General features: G+C 48.1%; 1 protein-coding gene across 2 annotated transcripts in view; it reads left to right on the top strand.

The window, feature by feature from the left end:
- The window catches only part of pappa2 (pappalysin 2), an 80,202-nt gene that overhangs the window by 22,585 nt on the left and 34,844 nt on the right, over positions 1-22,773 (top strand). For both annotated transcript variants that reach the window (XM_064341662.1, XM_064341661.1), the window contains 7 exons: positions 3,428-3,576; positions 11,037-11,330; positions 11,726-11,918; positions 12,068-12,189; positions 16,231-16,413; positions 17,864-18,161; positions 22,624-22,752. In XM_064341662.1, coding sequence (XP_064197732.1) covers positions 3,428-3,576; positions 11,037-11,330; positions 11,726-11,918; positions 12,068-12,189; positions 16,231-16,413; positions 17,864-18,161; positions 22,624-22,752 — 1,368 coding nt within the window. The remainder of the gene's footprint in view (positions 1-3,427; positions 3,577-11,036; positions 11,331-11,725; positions 11,919-12,067; positions 12,190-16,230; positions 16,414-17,863; positions 18,162-22,623; positions 22,753-22,773) is intronic.

Raw genomic sequence — 22,773 nt, 5'->3', positions numbered from 1 at the left:
AGAGCAAAGGCTTACCAGCCATCAAAGCAAGTGAGAAAAATGACATGTGACATATCCCGGTATCGAAAACAAGTTCACTTCACACATCAAAGCTGTGCATTGCAAATGTATCACAGCTGGAAGTGGAAGGGGTGGTTTCATGCACCCCTACCAAATCAAACAATTAGACTTCAAAAATCTCGCTAGGTCCTGTCTTCAGCTGGCCTCCAGGCAGCTGAAAATGATCACATACTTGGAGATTCAGAAATTCAGAAAGTCAGAAAGTCACTGTCGGTACCTGTTCTCGTAAAAAATATTGCACAGAAATACCATTTGCACAAATGTCCATGAGGGGGAAAAGACTGTTTAGCCCAGGACATTTATGTTTATGCAGCCAAGGCTAATGCACATAGTGGCTATACTGACCCAATGGCCTTGAGATTATTCATTTGGCAAAAATTTTAAAAATGTAAAATCCCTGACAAACCAGTAATGTTGGCTCTGACTTTAGGCCAAGGCCAGAGTAACTTTCAAAATGGGACGTATCTGATATGGGTGCATCGACATACATTATATACATTAAACTCCCACATTCTGCACCCAAGAGCCCATGGGACCCAGAAATGGCAAAGCCAGAGTTTCAGAACATTCCTACCCTTTCATACTTTTCCAGAAAAATCGACGTCTCTCGCGAACTTTTGATGAGACTGGGTCACGAGCTGTGTGGTCAGTGCTCTTGAATGACCGTTTCCTCAAATACATGTCTGGGTTTTCAGACAACATGCAATTATTCAGTCAATCATATTGTTTTGGACTTAATATCATGCTGAATTGCAGAGCAGGGAAGAGAGCAAGCACACGGGGACAGAGAAGCAACCTGCAATAGGATACTAGAGGTCTGGTAATAAGAAGGATTTAAAAAAAACAAATCGTTCCATGATATTCATATCTGTGACCTTCACGGAGAACCTTGAAATTACCAGGACCTAAAAAGTGTTTAAAACCAAGAGAATTTAAATTCAGATGCTTACAGTCATTGATCTCATAGTCATACGTCATAGCCATAATTTCAGTGGAATTCTCAGCAGTATTATTTGGAATGCATAGGGGACAATCGGGGAATATTTCATATTCCATGGAATGGCTCACAATTCAGTGATTTCCAAATGCCTATTGCATGACAAACTACATATTTTTCCAAATTACTATGCTGAGATAGCCATAAGGCATGCTCTGTATGTCCAGATTGATAGCCATTCTACATCTCTACAAATACATATCACCAGCGCATAAAACCTTCTACATTTTTGACAGACAGATGTTGTGAACTGAGCAGCATACCGATATAGTTCACATGAACTCATACACCCCCCAGTACTGTGCTTTCATTTAATGGCATATCCTGTCATTTAATGCATATTTGCAATGTGTAAAGTTAATAACTTTCAAAGCTTGATTTATTTATTTATTTTTCAAATGTTGATATGGACAACACACGTTTCATCTTGACTGCTTTTGCAGTATTACAACTTCCACATTCCAGGACCGATTAATAACGCTCGGTCGCTCTTGGGTCAGTCAGGCCGTTAAGCCAGTTAGTCTGAAAAACCGCCTGTCATGAGAGACAAAACCAAAAAACTAACATTTAAACAGACAGGCCTTTCAAGCCATGGCCCCCAGGTCCTGTACCTGTCTTACGAAATAGCGCTTCTGAGGTTTGGGACACACAGCTGTCAGGGTAGATCCGGAGCGGATTTGGTGATTGTATCGTAACTCCCCTTAAATTTTTAAACATTTTTTTTTTTGACTCCACTGCCCTCTCTGCCATCTTCCCTCTGTGTGCATCTCCTTCTAAAAAAAAGACTGCCCCCCCCCCTCCGCCCCCGCCCCCCAGTCAGAACCTCTTTGGCTGACAGTCATCAGCACTAAATCCACCCTACATCTGAACAGACAGCACTATGTGCTTTCTGGGAGTGGGTAGAGCAGGCCAAAAATTGACCCTCGTTTTATTCTCAAACAACAGCGAACAGGGGGAGAAAGATCCACCTGAAGTCGTCCCACCCTGAAGCCCCAGAGTGGCTGCAGTTTGTTTGTAGCCATTGTGCTGTTGTATAAATGTGCAAAATAATCATATTTTCACAGAAAATACATGAAGCAAGTTTTGTCTTTATGTTTTACCTTTATGTCTTGTTTTTTTTTTTTTCTTTTACACAGGTTCAATAAATTTGAAAGAAATTGTTTGAAATTCGCAACAATTCTATCAAGGATATTTGTTTGTATAATGGGTACAATGTCATTTATTATTTTATTTCATTTTTATTGCAGAATATCAAGTCCTCATACTTTATGATTGAGATACTGGTGGGGAAAGGATCATTTTGTTGTCTAGAAGCTGTTGTTGTTTCTCATGAATGTCTTTCTCAGTGTAAGATTGAATACAACGAATGTTGGTATTATTCAGCCAACTGCAAATGGTGGCTTCACCGAAATCTCCATTATTCTGCAGTTTCACACGAAGGTCAGAAATGACCAAGGGCATGTGTTTCACAGTCAGTTGAGTATCTGGTGAACTAAGTTACATAAACAATAATTCATGTTATTTGATAGACATGTAATACGTACACCTCCAGTGAAGTCATGTTTTCTTCTTTGGGTTGGAGACATTTTCCAAGGTCATGGCCCTCCATCAATGTCTGTTCCACACAAAGGGCTAGCGGGTAATGGATACCGTTTCCATAAGCATTGCATGGTGATGTGACAGCCTTCAAATCGGGCTCAGGTGCTTGCCCTTGCCCGAACAATGTCTATTACGTGTGTTATTTGTGATGGCTTTAAACGAACATTTAGCAAATATCAGAAACCTACAGAGGTAAATTCTAAAGAGTATCTAAAACTAAACTGGGATAAACTATAGATAATCAGTCACAGTCAAGGTGCCCTATAGAACATTAGAGGCTAGAAACAGTGGCTTAACTATAAAATAAAGCATGATTTATGAATTACAGCTATTGATAACATTTTTATGAAGAAACAGGAATTGAATCTGATAATTGTATAAATTATATGAAAACACAAAATGTGTACACCATGAAAGATTTACATGTCGGTGATCCCATGGGACCCAGTCTGAATCCTTCTTAAAGAAACTGTTTTGCAACTTTGGTTTGTTGCAAAGGAGTTTCTGATTGGATGATGTTCAAGGAATGGGTCATTTGTTGGACTCACTTTCTTGGTCCAGCTCAGGTCAGTCAATAGATATTTCTCTTCCTTATGCTGTCCCTCGGGTGGGGATACTGTCCACCTCCGTGACCGCTCCAGGGAGCTCGGTAATACACGGTAAAATGTTCAGCGTTAAATCGACTCTTGACGGAGTACACACTGTCCCTATTGGACTCCGTTAGAGTTGAATGAACACTGGCAGGGTCACCGTCTTGTCTTCCCTCCCCAGGGCCTACATCAGCGTGAAGGAACTGAAGGACCTCCTGCAGCTCAGCAGCGCGGATACGCTCAACGTGTTCTTCGCCAACAACTCCGTCCGCGAGGAGCTGGCGGGGGCTGCCACCTGGCCCTGGGCAAAGGAGGCGCTCAGTCACCAGGGTAAGATGCCCCCCGTGCCCCCTGCCCCTTCCGCCTGCCCCCTGCCCCTGGGCAATAGAGACCCTCAGTCACCAGGGTAAGATGCCCCCCGTGCCCCCTGCCCCTTCCGCCTGCCCCCTCAGTCACCAGGATAAGATGACCCTCCCTGCTCTCAGTCACCAGGGTAAGATGCCCCTCCCTGCCCTCAGTCATCAGGGTAAGATGCCCCCCGTGCCCCCTGCCCCATGCCCCCTGCCCCTAGCGACACCCATAACCCAGTCCTCCCCTACATCCACGGTTCTACATGAACTACTGCACCTAGGGATGGAGCCAAGGGGGTATAATAGGGAAAGCTCTCCCAGGCACCAGCTGGAGAAGTGGGGTGTGTATGCGTGAATGTGTGCATGCTGGTGGAGGTATGTATTTTACACCAGTACAAAATACATAATAAGTGTGCTAATGTTGTGCATTCTAGAATTCAATATACTATTTTCTGAGTCACGTATTGATTATACTATTTTCTGAGTGCCTTTAATTTGGAATTCACACACCACAGTGATACTGGATTCATGTCTGTAAATTGAACAAATGAGTGCAACGATTTTTTTTTTTTACTCGCAAGCATACTTTAGCAAGTTCATTTAACCAGTTAGGAAACCCTCCGAATCTGTATTGGCTAAGTAACAAACACGTATAATTCATTACTGAACATTTACAAAGGTTAAGGGTAGACGTTGATTGATATTGAACGCACCATACATCAACTTGACAGGTAAATCACTGCAGAAATGTGTGGGGCTTTTGATGTGTTTCAAAAAACCCCCATCACATTGTTTTATGGCTTTCTTCATTCTCACACCAGTCCGTGTCTTGCGGTCCAGATCCTAGAGAGATGGAAACGTTCTCGCCGCACTCTCCTCTCCTTGGCTCGGGGCTTCCAGACCATAATTCACATCTAATTTCCATTGAAAGTATTATTCTGGAAGCGGGGCCAAATTTTCACTGCTCCCTAAATCAGATTTTCCCGAAGGCTGCGAGCGTCATGTACAGCGGTGAGGGCTCACTGAAGCGGTCACGGCCACCGGCTACTGTGTTTAAACGCTAAAACGTGCTATTAATAACCGTTTTTCAGGGACGCCCGTGCTTCGCGTCTTTTACCGTTTTCTCGGACACCCAGCTGCGGCTTTTCAGAAGAATGGGCTTGCGCACCTCTCAAAAACCCTGCCGTATTCTATTCATTTATTCAGCTGTTATTGCCGTCACGCCTTCTGAATTTAGATTTAATTGCATTCTAAATTCTAAATTCGGCAATGCATAATTCCTGGCTAATTACCCTCCGCCATTTGTTTTCCCGGAATGCGGTTCTGCAGACTCGGGTCAGGTAACCGGGCCGTCCCGCGTGTTTTTGGAAAACGCGGGCGCGCACATGCTGTAGCCGGTGACACACGCGAGCCTGTGTTAACCATGGAAACAGGGGCTTTCTTTATACGGATGTGTATGAAACCGCCCCGCTTCACACAACAAGGTGAGCTAAAGCAGATGTTTGCTTCTCGCTGCGATGCATATATTTTGAATCGTGCCTTCTCCCTCCGTGCCAAACCTTTCCAACTCGGAAAAAGAGGAGAAGGGCGTTCTATCTGGCTATCCCTTCTTTAAAACCATAATTAAATATTTAAATAAAATTTTATGAATTTAGAGGTATTGAAAAGGCAGTTTTCTGGGGTATATTGTAAAAGACAGAACACCAACATCCTTAACAGATCCCAAATCAAAATCGACATGATAAATTGAGGCTAAAAAATTGTTTTAACATACTGTTGCCATCGGTGAAATTATATTTTATGCTGATAAATGCAGCTTTTTATAACCTGAATAAAACATCACCACAGGTGTTTGAGTTCAGTAGAGAGGGATGGAATTTTAAACAGAAGTGGACTGTGCTGTAATTACAGACATAGCAGCGGCCGCCGGGGCTCTGAGATTTGAGACGCGGCCCTCCCAGGTCTCGGAGACGGACGTCTGAGCTCAGTGCTGAGGTCACAGGAGCACGCTATGAGTCACGCAGCTGAGGTCACGTGCTTGAGGTCACAGCGCTATGAGGTCACAGCGCTTTGAGGTCACAGCGCTTTGAGGTCACAGTGCTTTGAGGTCGTTCGACGGAAGCCCACAGGAAGTCATTGCGGTCAACTAATAACAACAGCTAGCCCCGGGGGGGGCGACGGGACGGTTTCGAAAGGCATGGGCAATCGGGACTCACGGCCCCCCCTGGGAAGAAAGAATAACACGCCGCGTGTTGTTTCCATGACAACATTCAGACAAGATGGCTGCCCTGAACAGGCTCCCCTGATGCTGCCTGGTGTTTCTTCCAGCGCAATCACATCCAGGGGTGTGAGGCGCCCCACAGGAGAGCTGAACCCAGATATAGCCAAGTACCGACTTGTTGCTGCCCTTCATAAAATAACCTCAGCCAATAAGGACGTTTCAGGCTTCATTCCCCATTGGCCCATGGATTCTACACCTAAGGTAGGCTGCTGAGGCTGGAGGCAGCTCAGGGCCCAGGAGGCTGGTGAGGGTGTCAGACGGGTGTCGCCTGCTTCGGCGGGCCCTGTGTGAAAGGCACCGGGCGATGGCGCCCCCCTCAGGAAACAGGCAGCAACCGAGTCGAGAGTGACAAATCGATGATGGCGCTGCTGAGGAATTGAGTCACCTGAAACCAGGACTGCCTGTACTGAGCAGCGGAAGTGGCTTGCGGCGTGCAGCGCAAAGACCTGGGCGTCCAACAGGGGGCAGCACCAGTTATGGGAGCTCGCCGCGTTCGTCAGCGCCACCACCTGCTGATAGGCCGATGGAACCATCTCTCTCCACGGTAGTTCCAGGCCAGATCTCACAGCTGGGGCTGGGAATCCAGTCTCGCCCCAGACTGAGCCGCTTCCACAGGGCTGATGGGAGTCCACTCACGGGACGTTAACGAGCCCAGTCTACGGTAACGGCCCGGCTGGAACCCGAGGGCCGCGCTCGGCCGGTGACTCAGCGTGCCCGCGGGTCGCGGCGCCGGGGCGGAGAGCGGGGGGCAAACGACTCTCCTCTTCGATGCCAGGCGCGATGCCAGGCGGCTCCTTTCGGCCCCGTAGGCATGAAAAAAATAAATAAATAAAAAAACACCCCTCTCGGGGGCCAGGAGAAGTGTTTACACAGCGGTGGCCGGGTTAAGGTGGCGAGGGAATCGGGTTCGGGCGCTCCCCCCCCCCCTTTACCCGAGCCTAACGAGGAGCTCAGCTCGGTCAGCGCGAAACGCGGGCTCTGGCGCCACCTTAAAAACAGCCTCGGTTCACCCCGAAAACCCTCGCGCTCGACCTGGCAGGCGTACGCGCGGCGCGGCGAGGCTGCCACAGGGCTCCCGTCCCTGGCTCCCAGCGCTGGGAGCAGGCAGGGTTGGAGCCCGACGCTTCCCATCCCCGCTGCCAGAGAGAGGGGTGGGGTGGGTGGGGGAGGGGGGAACGGGGGAGAGGCTTCCCCAGAAGACGAGGCCGTGTCGCGGGGTTCGGCCAGGGGTCCAGCCCTCCCCCGCCGCCCGCCCGTCCAGCCGGTTGTCACGGCAGCCTTAAAGGGACACGTGAGCGCGGCGAGGGGCCTTGTCTGCTGCACTCTGTCCAAAGTCTACAGCGTGCTACCGTCCCCTGTGGGTCGTCCTGCTTGCTGTGGTCCAACGTGAGGATCTCTATTCACAGTCTTGCAGCCTCCGGCTATCTCTGCGGTGACGAGTGTGTTCTTACACACAGCACAATATTCAGTGTGAAACCAACTCTTGTCTAGTGTAGTCACGCGCTGCCAGTCTTTTCATTCCTGATGATAATTAGTTGGATAGTGAGGCTAAAATCAACAGATTATGATCAGATTATGTGTTGATTTTATTTATTTTTTTATTATTTTGTCTATCTTGGATTTGTGATATTAATTATTATTATTATTAGATCTTAAACTGATATTGTTCATTGGTGTGTATTTAGTTCAGTGGTTTCTGCCTAAGGTTTGTCTGTTTTTTTCGGCCTGAACAGGTAGCAACGAGGGAACGATCTAGAGAAAATTACACTTCCTAATCTTAATCTTCTGAAGAACTTTCAATCTTGGAACCATTTGTGACAGCAACGTAGTGCAACATTATTAGAATGAACCGAGTATCGCCTGTAAAAGGTCCTGACATGGGCTACTGTGAAACAGTGTGTGGGCATCGCTGTGAAGGTCCTGACATGGGCTACTGTGAAACAGTGTGTGGGCATCGCTGTGAAGTTCTGGAGGTTGCAGTGACCTGTCTGACCTCTCTGTGGTTTAATCTTAACGCTGTAGTTTCAAGTGAAACTCTTGAAATAATTAATCTGGTGTCCTTGCAGATTGAGCGCTGTTTAAAAAGGAAAATCAGACAGCAGCTTTTATTGGTTTGTCTGTTTCAGTTTCAACTTTTTTTAAGGTTCACGAGAAGAAGTACCATTTATAATTTTTCATAAATGACAGAAGAAATCATGCAGATCATCTGCGGGGACTGCACCAATGTCACGGTGTACCTGCTGTGTTCCGAACAGCTGTACGGTTGCCTAGATTCTAAGTGGTCACGTGTTTTAAGCTATTTTTATTACATTAGTCAGTTATAAAAACCAAATGCCAGCATTCTGTGATCCAGTAGGCTAAGTACAGCGGAGACCGTTTGTGTGGGAGCAAGTGCGGGTGTCGGGGGAGAAGGTAATTTGGGAAAGTCTGTTAGCATGGCAGTTTATATTCAGTCCCTTGATTAGCCGTGTCTAGTCGTTCTCTGACTCGCTGCTCATTTCTGTGGAATGTCTAGGAAGTCAAACTTGTTCAGAGAGTGCAATCCAACATCCATGTGTAAGAAAATACATTTTACGCCGTTAGACATAACTCAGTTTTATTTACTAACGCTTGCAGAGCCTGAACTAATTTTAAAATGAATTTAATAAAATATTCTCTGTAGCATATTGAGTCCCATGTCACTTGTGAGTCTGGGCAGATCAGTAGGTATTTAATAATACCATATTTTTCTCCCTAACAAAGGAAAGGTCCTTTTTTTAGCTCTTGTTGTTTCTGGCTCAGCATTTTACAGCTCGTTTTTATGAAGTAAAACAAAAAAAGAAATGTTAACGCTAACGTCTGAAAAAAGGAATTGTACACTTTTCCCAAAAAGTGTAATTTAGGAGCTAAACAAACTTCCAAGCGGTAAAATAATGAGTTTTGTGAGATTGCATTAAACGCTGGCATGTTTTTATAAAGACTCCAGACATAGGTGGACACAGATTAAAACATGATTTAAGGTCAGTTGGCCGTTTTATGACAGAGAGATGATTTAAAAAAACAGCACTGAAAGCTGCATAAATCTATTGCCAATTATTTTCACTCTTAATTAACCCAGAGACTAAATAGCATGGGAGTCTGTGCGTGGTTCACGCTGTCTCAGAACCAGAAGTGCTTTGAGACAGTGTGGTGCAATGGCAGGTCACTTGATGGGCTCATCGATCAGGATCACGCAAGTGCCACAATTCCCGTGGAGAGGAAGGCCTATATCCTACCTGCCGTTAACCTGTCCACAAACCCCCAAAACTCTTTGGAGTTTCTCTGGGGACTCCTGATTTCCACCGTAATCAGCGCAAATCCAGGAGGGTTCCTCTCTGTGTGTCGGACTAGAGGGCCGTCTCTGAAATGTTCCCCCGGGAAGTGGTCGCACGCGGTCTGATTTCCAGTCGGGTCTCTGTCCCCGACGACGCGGCAATCAGCCACGGGGCCGGAGTCGGGGAGAGAGCTTTTCCCCGGATTGCGGTGCGTTTGAAGTGGCTCGCCCCCCCCCCCTTCTCGGGAGAGAGGGGAGAGGGAGAAGGAAAGCAAGGGTGTGTAGGAAAGAGTTTAAACCATACCTTCCAAAGGGCACGGAAAAGCTCAGTGTGGAATGTACCAGTCCATATAATGTCCCCTTTGTGGGATACGTTTCCATTTATGTTAAAAAAATAAAAAAATTAAAAATCACCTCCGTAACAGGGCCCCCCTTCGGGTAGAAGGAGCCGGAGTCGCACCCGGGGACCCGAAAAGGGCAGAAACGTTCCCGACCCGGCCGCCGACACACCAAGAACGGCAACGCGCTCACCGCCACCTTAGTGCTTTATTAATGTGGCTGACCGCCTTTAATCCCCTGGACCGTATTCACGTCCCCCGGGTTCACCCAACCGCCCTCCTGCATCCCGACTCGCTCACGGCAAACGTGCCTGCAGCTCGTCGCTCCGGGACCTTTCCTCCCGTCTGTTTTTTTTTTTTGTTGTTGTTTTTTTTGCCCCCATTTGGAGCCGTTTGCCGTGGTGGTGAATTATTCGGGGTTATTAGCGGCGTGGGGGGGAGAGGGGGGGGCGCTGGCTCATGTTCGGTGTGGGTCTGATCGCTGGCCGGGCGGTTCGCTGTCGTGCGGCTGACTGAATGCGTTTCACATCGAGTGCCTGCGTGTGAGTGTCTCAGTGAGACGCTATGCTGTGAATAAATGAGAAGAGATGAACAGATCCTGGGGATTTGACAGTTTGAATGAAGGGAAACGATAAAGAGGAGAAATCTGTCCCGACGGAGGACGCTTGTAATTCTTCTTGATTTTTTAAAATGTATTTGTATTAAACTGTAATGTGGAGTAAAGCTATATTTTTGTTCAATCTTCAGCTGACAGTTTCCGGCTGACAAATCTCCTGATTCGTGTTCAGGACTGCTAACTGAAAGAAATGCCCGTTTCATTTCAGTATTATCAATTTATGTTTATGATGTATCATCGGCATCGTGCATTGACCGTGTAGCTCCATTTTTTGTGTCATTTTTGTTCTCATCCGGCTGGATGGTGCGGTCCATAGCTCAACACCTGATAAAGGTGGCCCCATATGTTAAGATCATAATTCTCATTGATAAAAAATAAAAAATAAAAGCAGCTGTTCCTGAGGATTCCATTTCGTTTATACACGGCACGGATGAGTGATATACTGTACATCGTCTTGAAAAGTGCTTCTCAAGAACAAACTCTTGTCTGGTCATGCTGGAGCATGTCATTTGTGCAGTGTGCTTTTATCTATGCCTTTTAAGTTTTAAGTTCATTTCTGAAATCTCCCGATGTCATCAGTCAAGCAGCATGCATATAATGCAGAAGGAAAAGCAGATGTGTTGTATGTGCTCATATATGGTGCTTAGTGGTACATACACTGGCAGCATATACTGTATCTATGTCTGTCTATATAAAAATATGAATAAATATATATAAATATATGTATATATGTGGACTGTGTCAGTGGGAGGAGTTAGAGCAGTAGAGGAGGAGCCTGAGATTGTGGGCGGGTTTAACAGAAGGGTTAGAAGAAAAAAAGAATTAAAAAAATAAAAATCTGAAAGTTTTTCATCTAGTTGTGCTCCAGTGCACCCCAGTACCCACAGTGGCATTGCATTTCTCCGTTTGCCAGGTGGGATGGTGCTGAACCCGTCTTACTTCGGCACCGTGGGGCACAACCACACCATGATCCACGAGATGGGGCACATCCTGGGCCTGTACCACGTCTTCAAGGGGGTCAGCGAGCGCGAGTCCTGCGACGACCCGTGCCGGGAGACCACGCCCTCCATGGAGACGGGCGACCTCTGCGCCGACACGGCCCCCACCCCGAAGTCCAAGGCCTGCCGCGACCCGGACCCCATCAACGACACCTGCGGCCCCGCCCTGTTCCACGGGACCCCCTACGACAACTACATGAGCTATACGGGTAGCGTAGAGATGCGGGCCCGTGACTGCAGTGGCACTTCGCCAGAAGGTCGTGGGTTTACATCCTAGATTAATCAGTGCCATCAGACACTTAATGCCCATTTAGTCAAAATCTGATCAAAACCAAAAAAGTGTTTTTTGGCAATACACCTTGTCTTGTGGACTAGTCTCTTCTTAATAAATGATTAGGGAACACTTGAGGTACAGTAACAGTTTTGCCTTGTGTCCCATCATGCTCCAAAAAAGTAACATTTTATTGCAGCTTTGACTGTCCTTTTTCCACTGTGCCGATTTCAGATGCTTACAATTTTTGCCATTGTTTATGATGGAAGGACAATGATGCTATGTCTGCAAGAGTAGTGATGTCACTGTACTGAGTATGCCTTTTCATTTTAGATGACAGCTGCACCAATCACTTCACGCCAAACCAGGTGGCTCGCATGCACTGCTACGTGGACTTGGTCTATCAGAATTGGGTGGTCGGCAAGAAGCCCACGCCCACCCCTCTGCCCCCCATGGTGATTGGTCAGAGCTCAGAGTCTGTGACTATTCATTGGCTCCCCCCCGTGAGTGGGGCGCTTCACCAAAGGTATGAAATTTCCCATGGTTTTCCGTTGGACATTAGTACGTTGGTTGTGAATGCTGTTTGTCAATTAACTACGTAACATGTTAGATGGTCAGTCGAGGATTCAGTAACATAGAAAACTCTCTCTCTACCTCTCTCTCTCTCTCTCTCAGAGAGGGTGTTGTGAACTGCAAGGACTGTGAAGAAGACGGGACGTTCCATCAGTACGCCTACGAGGCAACCTCCCCCCGAGCCTGTGATTCCTCTGGATACTGGACACCTGAAGAGGCCGTCGGTCAGTTTCCCTGATCCATACATCTGCCTGAGATTCCAGCATGCACCTATCCCCATCCATGCACATATCCCTGTCCATACAACTGTACGCATCCATGCACTTGTCCCTATCCATGCACTTGTCCCAATCCATGCACCTGTACCTATCCATGCATCTGTCCCTATCCATGCACCTCTCCCTATCCATACACCTGTCCTCGTCCAAGCACCTGTCCCATCCATACACGGGTCCGCATCCATGCACCTGTCCCCATCCATGCACCTGTCCTCATCCATACACTTGTCCCCATCCATGCACCTGTCCTGGTTTCTCCTGACTGCATTTCTGCTGACTACACTGACAAACTCTGATATTCTGTTTGCAATGCTTTTATTACTAGAATTTAGAATTCAATAATACATCATCACACAAACACTCTGTGCACAATTAAAAATAAGCATACATTTGTAATATAATTGCTTAAACTTAGAAATTACATTTTGTTTTCTTCGCGAGCAGTTAAGTCCTGTGAATTCAGTTGGTGCCTGCTATTCTCACTAAACTGTTTGTGAAGAAAGGAAAAAGAAAAAACAAGTGAACAGCTGTATTGAGCTGCGCGTAAGGGTTAAGGACAATCCAATTGATTGAATCCAAGAACATGTTCTCTGAGATCTTAAAGGGGGGCCCAGGAGAGTACAGTGAGTTCTGGTGGACACCTTAACGGATACATGCACAGCTTTAGGAAATAAAAAACAGTGTCCTAATCCATCGATTCTTCTCCAGGAGAGATCAGAGAACAGAGAACAGAGAAGAGAGCGTAATGAAGTGTTTAACCTGGATTCATATCTGTCCGAGTCCGGTTGCTCGCTGTGGCCAGAGTGTCCTTTCGGGCATTTGGACTATTCCTCGTCGAGTAACCTGAGCCCTGTTAGATCCAGTGATCAAGATGCCGTTCAGAGGAAGACACTTGAGAATGAGTTCGGAGGGAACATCGTGCACAGGGACAATCGATACGAAGCTTATATGTCTGTCTGGGTGCCGGTCTGAGGGGAAATCTGTGGGCTTGTTTGCAAATGATGGGATGCAGTCATTTTTTTTTTTTTTTCCTTGTGAAACACTTTGTACAAATGAGCTAGTACATGACCAGGGGTGAAACCTAGACAGGGATTAGGGGAGAAGATAGAAATACAAGGGGTCGCATACACCCGAAGAGATATTCAAAAGGTGGGTAGAAGTGAGTTGAGTAAGTTCAGCATGCAGTGAACATGTTGTGGATTCTGCCACCATAATATAAGGCTGAAGTGGAAAATGCTGGATGTTCCTTCACACTCTTCCCTCCCTTTCAGTGCTTTGACCAGCCTAAGCTGGTCAAGTTGGTTTAAGCTGTGTTTTTCAACACTTCTTGCTGGTTTTAGCTAGCCGACCAGCTGTCCGCCAGCGGACCAGCCCGTGCAGTCAGCCAGTCCACCAGTTTGGCTGCCATTTTCCTCTAACCTGTTTAATCAGCTTTAACCAGGCGCAGTGCACCAGTGTCAACATCAGCGTCGTTCTCCCTGTTTCTCCAGTGGCCCCTAAAGCCACGCGTGACTTTGAATATGTTATCTTTAATCAACAACACCAGAAAAACCGCATTTCAGCTTTGCCTAATGAAGATAGAAATGCACTGGACCTCAGCTTCGACAGATGGCCCACAGGGGACTTTCATCCACCAGGAAGATCCTTCCTCTTTCCCCCCTAACCAGGCACGTGTAAAGGCTTCTGGAACAAATAAACAAGAAATAAAAAAGAAAAGAAATAAACTTTAAAAATATACACTCACAAAAAAATGTACCTACTGTCTTAAAAAAAAAGCCACTGCATAGTTTTGAGATATGGTAACCTTGGGCCCGTTCCAACGTTGAGCTGTCATTAAATCATCTTCTATGCACTCCCCGTATTGCTTTGAAACCATATTCCTGGCGTAACAGATGAAACTGATTATCTCAATCAGGTTCCTGTGTGGCTTGAGCGCCTCATTTCCTTCATTGACGGGTGCGGGGCCATTTGCTTTTGAACGCTCAACCCCATGCCTAATGCGTGGAGACCCTCCGTAGCCAACGTGCCAGGAAAGAGGGAGTGAATCAGCTGTTCAAAAAATATATATAATGAGCTTCAGGCTTCTGGAGAATGGAGATGCTTGTGCTTAAAATGGAGATGCTTGTGCTTGCAATGGAGATGCTTGTGTGGCGAATAACTGCCAAACAAAAATGGCGGGAAACTTGCTATTTATGCAGAATATATGCAGTAAGCAATAAATTGCAGTCCTAAACCGATTTAAATTTCTTGAATTATTTTGTGCGCAAATTCATTTCTCACTAATCTTCTCAGTGAGAAAGATATTAACTGTAAAACGATGTCTGTGGAAGTTACAGCACTGCCAGCCTATGCATAATAGATTATTTTCTCAAGACTTTGAAATTCAATTTAATATTTATTATTTTCCCGATGGAAAGAACAACTCAAATTGTAATCAGCTTTAATAATTACCCAATCTCACAAGATCATCGGTATAAAAAATGCAGAAGTTGTCAATGAACACCAGTGAAAGTTGCCTGATGCTATGCATGAGACAGATAGAGCGTCTGACAGAGCGATTAGGCCAGGCCCCCCAGAGCAGGCCTGGCCAGTTTAGTTTTACGGCTGAACTTGGCGCGTCGCTGTTTCCTCTGCACGGACCCACACGTGCAGGATGGCCCCGCTGCCTGCCACCGGCCAGTCCAAACATTCATAGCTCTGCTGAGACACCCCCCCACCCTAACCCCCCTCTGCCCGCCCAGGAAATTAACTCTTGCTTTTAGCTTTTATGGATTGCTTTCTCAGTGCCGTCTCTCCCAGCTCCTCACGGGTACTGTGTTCTTCCTTGTGCCCCCACCCCTGCTTCCCCCCCCCCCCATGTTAGCCTTTTTTTCCCCCCCAGAAGGCAATTTGAGAGCAGTTATGCTCAATCCTTTGCACCCAGGAGGGGCACAGAGAGTGCTTCTTGATCTGCTTTAGTGCAAGCTGCGCTTAACTTTGTATCAGTTCCTGTACAATTGCAAAGGAACACGCGTGAAAAAGTGCCTAACTGATTTCAGGTGTGTGTTGCCTGGCGGTGTTTTAGGTAAGCCTGCTCCTTTCATATCGAGGTGAATTATCAGACTCTGGCTCTTCGTGTCATTCGTTTCTATAAATCAAAAACAGTCGGGAGCTGAAGCGTGAAAAGAACGTAGCGGTCAAAATGAGAGAAGAAATGCACGGGTCCAGATGAGGAGCAGGGGGGTGACGGGCAGGGTGGTGATGGGCAGGGGGATGATGGGCAGGGTGGTGTCTCGCAGGGGTGTGACAGGCAGGGTGGTTATGGGCAGGGTGGCGATGGGCAGGGTGGTGTCTCGCAGGGGGGTGACGGGCAGGGTGGTGATGGGCGGGGTGGTGATGGGCGGGATGATGTTGGGCAGGGGGGCGTGTTCAGGCTTCCCTCTCTCCTCCGCTCTGAAGGGTTAATGGCAGCGGCTCTGTGAGAGCAGGAAGCGCTGAGGGAGAAGAGGACCTCCAGTCTGCTGGCACGGAGCAGCCAGAGCTCTGCTTTCCCACTTTAGGCCGCTCATTTGCTTTGCAGACGCGCTCATCAAGGACGACCCGCGGGTTACATTCAAAACATGGCCGCCGTGCACCTGCACGCAAAGCGGCCAGAATGGCTTTAATACTGGCAGGTGAAGGGTAGATGGGCAGGTGCTACATGGATCAACTGATACGACTTGTGGGTGTAGGGTCCAACATGGGATTCAATCCTACGACCTTGTGGGTGGGGGGTGCTACATGGGACTCAGACCTACAGTTTGACCTTGTGAATGTGAGGTCCTACATGGGACTCAAACCTACAGCATGACCTTGTGGGTGTGGGGTCCTACATGGGACTGAAACCTACAACCTTGTGGGTGCAGAGTGCTACACGGGACTCAAACTTACAACTTGTAGGTGCACGGTGCTACATGGGACTCGAACCTACGACCTTGTGGTCAGTTACAGTGTTGCCCATGTCCCCAGGCCCCCCTGACGTGTACCAGCCCTGCGAGCCGAGCCTTCAGGCCTGGAGCCCCGAGCTGCACCTGTACGACACCAACGTCACCTCGCCCTGTCCCAAGAGCGAGGGGTGCGTGCTGGTGCTGCGGTTCCGCCATCCCGTGGTCCCCGACAGCCTCACCATCTGGGTGACCTACATCTCCGCCGGTGAGTCCCCGGTCCCGCCTCCTCTGCTTCTCACTCCATTCCCTGTATCCCCCAAATAAACGCTACATTGCGATGCTTGATGCCAAAGCAATTTCCCATTTATGCGATCAATAAAGTCCTAATGCTGCCCAGTATATATATATATATGCCTTGTTGTCATGTATATATGGTCATTGCCGGGATTCGACCGATTGTCCTGAACTTTGACCTGGAAGAAAAAGCGCAAGGTTGCAGAGTTTGTTTTGGTTATTACTTATTTCTTGCCAGATTGCATTTCTGAGGACAAAAAAGATATATAACTGAAAGTTGAATGAAAGTGCAAGTCAAAGATAAGGCTAATAATCCCCACTATCTCCACCTGCGAGTGGTACCGCTTAGCTCTGCGTTTCTTATTCTTCGTTGTCATTGTCCGCAATATTTATGATACCAGGGATTCTTTGCTCATTCCTTCGCAAGTTTTATTTGCAGTTTTTAAAGATACATCCAGAGAGCGGTGCTGGATAATGACAACTGAGACATCATTCATTCCATAAAGTGCAATCTAGTTGAATTTTTACGTAACTTCTATTTCAATTTTATTTTCAATTTTGTTTGTAAAGGACTTTTTACAAATGGCTTTGTTACAAACAAAGCTTCACAAAGATCTGGGCCTGAACCCACCAAGAGCATACCTCAAGAGAAAAGAGCATGCCTCAACCTTTAGCCGGGCCTGAGTCAGAGGGGGGGAGCCCATCTTCCACAGGCTGGCACCGGTTAATTGGAAAAAGGCTGATTACAAAATAAACAGAGAAATGACCTTTTACATGCCGAACAGACAGCCTGGACAATCACACAGCTTTCACGCCATCTACTGGTGGCGGTTGTTAAAAAATAAAGGAACTCTCTCAGCATGACATTATGAGATAGGCTCCTTGGTATTATTCGACCTTTATTTAAAGAGGAAGGTCATCAGAATACCCAGTTCTCAATGTGATGACTTGGAAATCTAGAGCACTGCAAGGGACCGTAGAGGGAGGATGAGGTGGCCAAAGGTGGAGAGCCGGGTTCTTAGCTCTTTGAAGAGTACGTTTTTTGGAATGTTTCTTCAAAATTCTTTGTCAGTGTTCTATGACACCATTGCTTTCAGTTACCAGCAGTGATGGTTACATCAACATTAGAACGTTCAATTCAAAACATTCTAATCGTATATTTTGACCTCACACCTTAAAGGGTTAAGAATGTGATCAGGACCCTGGGGTTGACATGCCCTACCCTTTCAAAAAGTGTCACGGGGTCTTTAACGACCACAGCGAGTTCTGAAACCATATTCAATGAGATTCTCAGAGTAGGAGGCTGTATCCTAACCATTATCCCTTCTCAGCTGAAAGGCAAAACTGATCCTGGTTCAGGGCTCCTGCTTGGAGACCCTTAAGGAGCGCAGGCTGTGACGTACTTGCTTGTCTTGACGCAGACACGCAAGCCATCACCAACATCGAGTTCCTGACCGATTCGGGGGAGTCCCTGAACACGGGCCCCCAGCATGCCTTCTGCGACGTGCCCCTCACACTGCGACTGCGCACCCACAAGAAGGTCACCGGGGTGAAGATCTGCACCTTCGACGAGAAGATGGAGATCGACGCCGTGCTGCTCACTTCCCGCCCCCAGAACCCCCTCTGCTCCGGCTGCCGCCCGCTGCGCTACCACCTCCACCGGGACCCGCCCCTCCCCCAGGGCCCCGCCCAGCAGACTGAGCTCACCTTCACCGACAGGTGAGTTTGTGCCCCTCCTCAAAAGAAAACAACAGAGGATCCTCTCAGTGAGCTCACTTACCTGTCGCAGACTGCAATCAACTGCTGTGCAGTCCACTTTTACTGGGCCACTGGACCAGGGATGGATCTAGAAATTATGTGGGCAGGGAAAAAAATAAGATAAGGCCCACTCCCTACATGCATGCACACACACACACACACACACACACACACACACACAGACACACACAGACACTCACTCACACACTCACTCACACACAGACACACACACACACTCACTCACACACACACACACACACACACAGACAAACACACCCCACCTCTAGAGGCCCTCAGAACCTGTTAGTTTCCAGGAAAGCTTTCCCTGTCATAGCCCCTTAACTTCGTCCCTGGACAGGACTGACGGGAGGTCATCATGACCCAGAAGGAAAGGACCTGTCAGACTGCTGTCAATGACACCCGTCAGCACGCCGGTGTTTTAATAATGGGCCCTGTGCTGGACCGTTATTCACCAGCTATCCTGGCCTCTCTTGACTGTACTGGCCCTCTTCTCAACTGCCTCACCCCAACAGTGAACTTCTGTAGCGCTGGTTAAAAAAACACTGGTGGACTGTCGGCAACGCCGACGCGAGGCCGCTAGCGGGCCGTCATGTGGCTGCTAGCTGGAATATGCAGTGTATATTAGACTACTGCATTAGACCTAGTCTAGTTGCTTGCCAAGCAGAAATGTATGACGTAAGTCAAACTGTAGTGCTCAAACAATGCTGAAGCTCCCAGAACAAACTTTGCTTTTTTTTTGCCTTGTACATTTTTATTGGGATCGAAATGTTGTCACAACATAAAGTTTGTTTTGGGACGTTATCCTTCACCCTTGGTCCTCCTCCTTCCGCACGTCAAACTGCATTAGACCTTCGATGCCTGTCTCTGCTACTTGACTTCTCATTGAGAGCATTGATGGACACCAGCCCTTATCTGTCCCATGTAGTATTGAAAATAACATGCATATGCGAACTACGCGTATACCCTCACTGCCACGCTGGAGGCTTTTTTCCCTCACTGCCACACTGGAGGCTTTTTTATTCCTTTTTTTATTTAAATACAGCAAAACTGTGCTGTTTTGCATTATTCCAGGAGTTCACATTTCCTCTCGAGGGTCTGAGATTTCCTCAGATTCGCCGCTGCTTGGTTCCGTCTGCTCTGGTTCCGTCTGCTCCGGTTCCGTCTGCTCTGGTTCCGTCTGCTCCGGTTCCGTTTGCTCTGGTTCCGTCTGCTCCGGTTCCTCCAGCTCCGGTTCCTCCAGCCCCGGTTCCGTCTGCTCCGGTTCCGTCTGCTCCGGTTCCTTCAGCTCCGGTTCCGTCTGCTCTGGTTCCGTCTGCTCCGGTTCCTCCAGCTCCGGTTCCGTCTGCTCCGGTTCCGTCTGCTCCGGTTCCTTCAGCTCCGGTTCCGTCTGCTCTGGTCCATCTGCTCGGTTCATCTGCTCTGGTTCCGCGCTCCGTTCCGTCTGCTCTGGTTCGTCTTCGGTTCCTCAGCTCGTTCGTCTGCTCCGGTTCTCTAGCTCCGGTTCTGTCTGCTCCGGTTCCATCTGCTCCGGTTCCGTCTGCTCTGGTTCCGTCAGCTCTGGTTCCGTCAGCTCCGGTTCAGTCAGCTCTGGTTCCGTCTGCTCCGGTTCCTCCAGCTCCGGTTCCTCCAGCTCCGGTTCCGTCTGCTCCGGTTCCACCCACACGCCCCCTCGTCTGATCTCCACAGAAACCGGCGCTGACAGACGCCTTCCCGTTTCGGGGGCACCCGCTCTGCGCTGAGCGCCGCTCTGCGATTGTCACGCGAACCCGAGCCCCTCCCTCCCCCCCGCGCCCACGGAAGGCCGCAGATTTATTACGCCCGGGGGCCGCGCGCCATAACCGAACCCAGACCCTTCTGGAAGGCACGGAAGAAAGAAAGGCAGCGGGAACTTTAGCTTCAAGAAGAAATTACGCGAACGGCGGGAGATTTATGACGGCTTCCCAGATCAAACGGCGCTTCCTTCTTCCCCGGTTGATGGATTCGGACGTTGTTTTTGAAATGTAGAGGCTGACGTTTTTTAAGAGGGGCACACTGACCCGCCCCGGTCCCCGGAAGCCAGGCCTGCACGGTTCTTCGCACGAGACACAATGTCCTAACCTGGTCTGACGCGTGACAAATGTGTGTGTCGGTTTGAAAATGAAATATTGGAAAAAAGGAACTCTGCGTCTCCGTCTTGAATAACAAAACCGATAGAAGATATCATACATGCATTATAGTGCTGGTTTTCAGTCACGAGAGGCTCAGAAATAAATAATATCAAAGGTACTGTTCCATGATACGGTAGCAAGAAACAATTACTCACAAGTGCTGCAGCCCTCTTTGTTTTCATATGTATTTTTGCAGATCAGTCATAGTTCAGTGCGGTATGATGCGCGTTTGATGTCAGTGTACCTAGCGTAGCATCTATTTACACTGTTGGTCTATTCACATGAGGGAAAAAAAACCTCCCTTTTATAAACGCCCTTTTTCATGTTGCAATTCAGTGCTCGTGTTAGCTAGGCTGTGGTACTGCTTCACAGGTACTGGAAACGGTGTGTGTGTGTGGGGGGGGGTGGTTATTTGAAAGAATGAATTTTGTTTCATCTCCACCATTCCAGAAGCTGTGTCTGTACAGAAAGATGTGGGGAAACCTGTGGGAATACAGTTATGCTGAGGTAGGAGGGAAGCGGGCTCGGACCGGGGCGGAAAAGCATGAAGCGGGTCTCGGGAATATAAACCAAATGTGGCCGCTGTACCAGCGGAAACGGCCAATGCCCTCGGCCGGTTTGGGGATGTCCTTTCACTGATCCCTGTCTGGGAGCGGGCCCTTACTGGCAGTTAGTGTGAATGCAGTGGGAACAGTTTGTCATGAGGAGAGTTCTGGGGGACAGACAGAGACATCTTAGTGGTGAGATCAAATATTAAGGGCCTGATTTTTGTGAAAACCTTTAGCATGAGGAGAGGTTATGGGGTACTGTTCTCAGACAGGTTATGGGACACTGTTCTCAGGGAGGTTGTGGGGCACTCTTCCCTGAGAGGGTATGGGGCACTGTTCTCTGAGAGAGTGTGGGGCACTGTTCTCAGAGAAGTTCTAGGGTACTGTTCTCAGAGAAGTTCTAGGACACTGTTCTCAGATAGATTATGGGGCACTGTTCTCAGAGAAGTTATGGGGCACTGTTCTCAGGGAGGTTATGGGGCACTGTTCCCTGATACAATACGGGACACTGTTCCTTGAGTGGTTATGGGGCACTGTTCTCAGAGAAGTTCTAGGGCACTGTTCTCAGAGAGGTTATGGAAAACTGTTCTCAGAATGGATCTGAAAATGATGCATAATTAATAAAAGCGGGTTTGTGTGTGAAGGTCATGTGACACACTGGGGAAGACGAACGGCCCGTTCTCTTCAGCTGGCATGAGCCAACGGTTGCTCAGCGGTGCTGGGAAGTTGGAGCCAGGCTCTTTTTATAGTCGTGGCCTTTCAAAACAGATCGATAACCCAGGGACAAGGGGCAAGATATCCCCCACTGGGCAGGGTGGTATACAATAACAAGAGGAGAACATCCTGTCCCACGGACATACATGCATGCACGCAAACACACACACACACAGACGCACACACACACACACACACACGCACGCACACAAATAACCACCTACCATGGGGAACCTGAAAGCCTTTGTCACTGCTGTGAGGGATGCTGCAGGTCTGCTAATGATTTTGGGTTATTTAGAGAGGCACGGTGTCGAAAACAAGGCACACCTGCCAGGAATGGTTCTTGGAAGACGCTCCCCTGTCACTTTATGACGATGAGCACAGATCGTTGCTACAGCGCTCCTGGCCTTGGAGATTAAAAGCAAGTGTACGTAAGTGACTTTAAAATTAAGGCGGCTAAAAGCACTCAATAAGACTGAGATATAGAAGGAAACAAAAGGGTCCAGTGGGAAAAAAAGATGGTCCGGGGAGACAATTGTAACTGAGAGCAGACAGACAGTCTGGGGTCCTGAACAAAGAAACCTCAGTAAAATACTGTCAGTGCGGCTGAGAAAGAAGCTAATTGCTTTACCTAAATCACCCTGGTGTAAAGCTGCGATGTGTGGAACGGGTTCCCGTGTGCAGCAGATTTCCACCAGCGGGGACCTGAAGCGTGTGGAGGGGGTGATCAGGTTGAGGTTGTCACTCGGGCTTCCGTGAACTGAAAACACGGGTGACCACTCTGGAGTCCGGTTAGCCAATAAAGGTTGGAGGGAAACATCCCAGCGGTGTCTTTTTTTTTCTGTTTTTCGCCATTTGGTTCAGATACCTCAGGTAAACGGAATCTAATAAAAGCCATTTGTGTGTGTGTGTACGTGTGTGCTTGTGACTGCGTGTGTGTGTGTATGTGTGCATGCGTGTGACTATGTGTGTGTGTGTGTGTGTGTCTTGCAGTGATGTGACGGTAGGGCTGCAGTATCAGTACAGGGTACAGGTGGAGGCAGACGGGATCCTCAGCGAGCTCTCACCTCCACTCCACCACACCCACGGCGCCCCCTACTGCGGAGATGGTGAACTGCAAGGGTAAGTGCACTTCTTCTGTGT

This window comes from Anguilla rostrata, chromosome 6, assembly GCF_018555375.3.
Source record: "Anguilla rostrata isolate EN2019 chromosome 6, ASM1855537v3, whole genome shotgun sequence".
Classification (NCBI taxonomy): domain Eukaryota; kingdom Metazoa; phylum Chordata; class Actinopteri; order Anguilliformes; family Anguillidae; genus Anguilla; species Anguilla rostrata.
The sequence above is the reverse complement of the archived record's forward strand: the minus strand, read 5'-3'. Positions and strand labels throughout refer to the sequence as shown.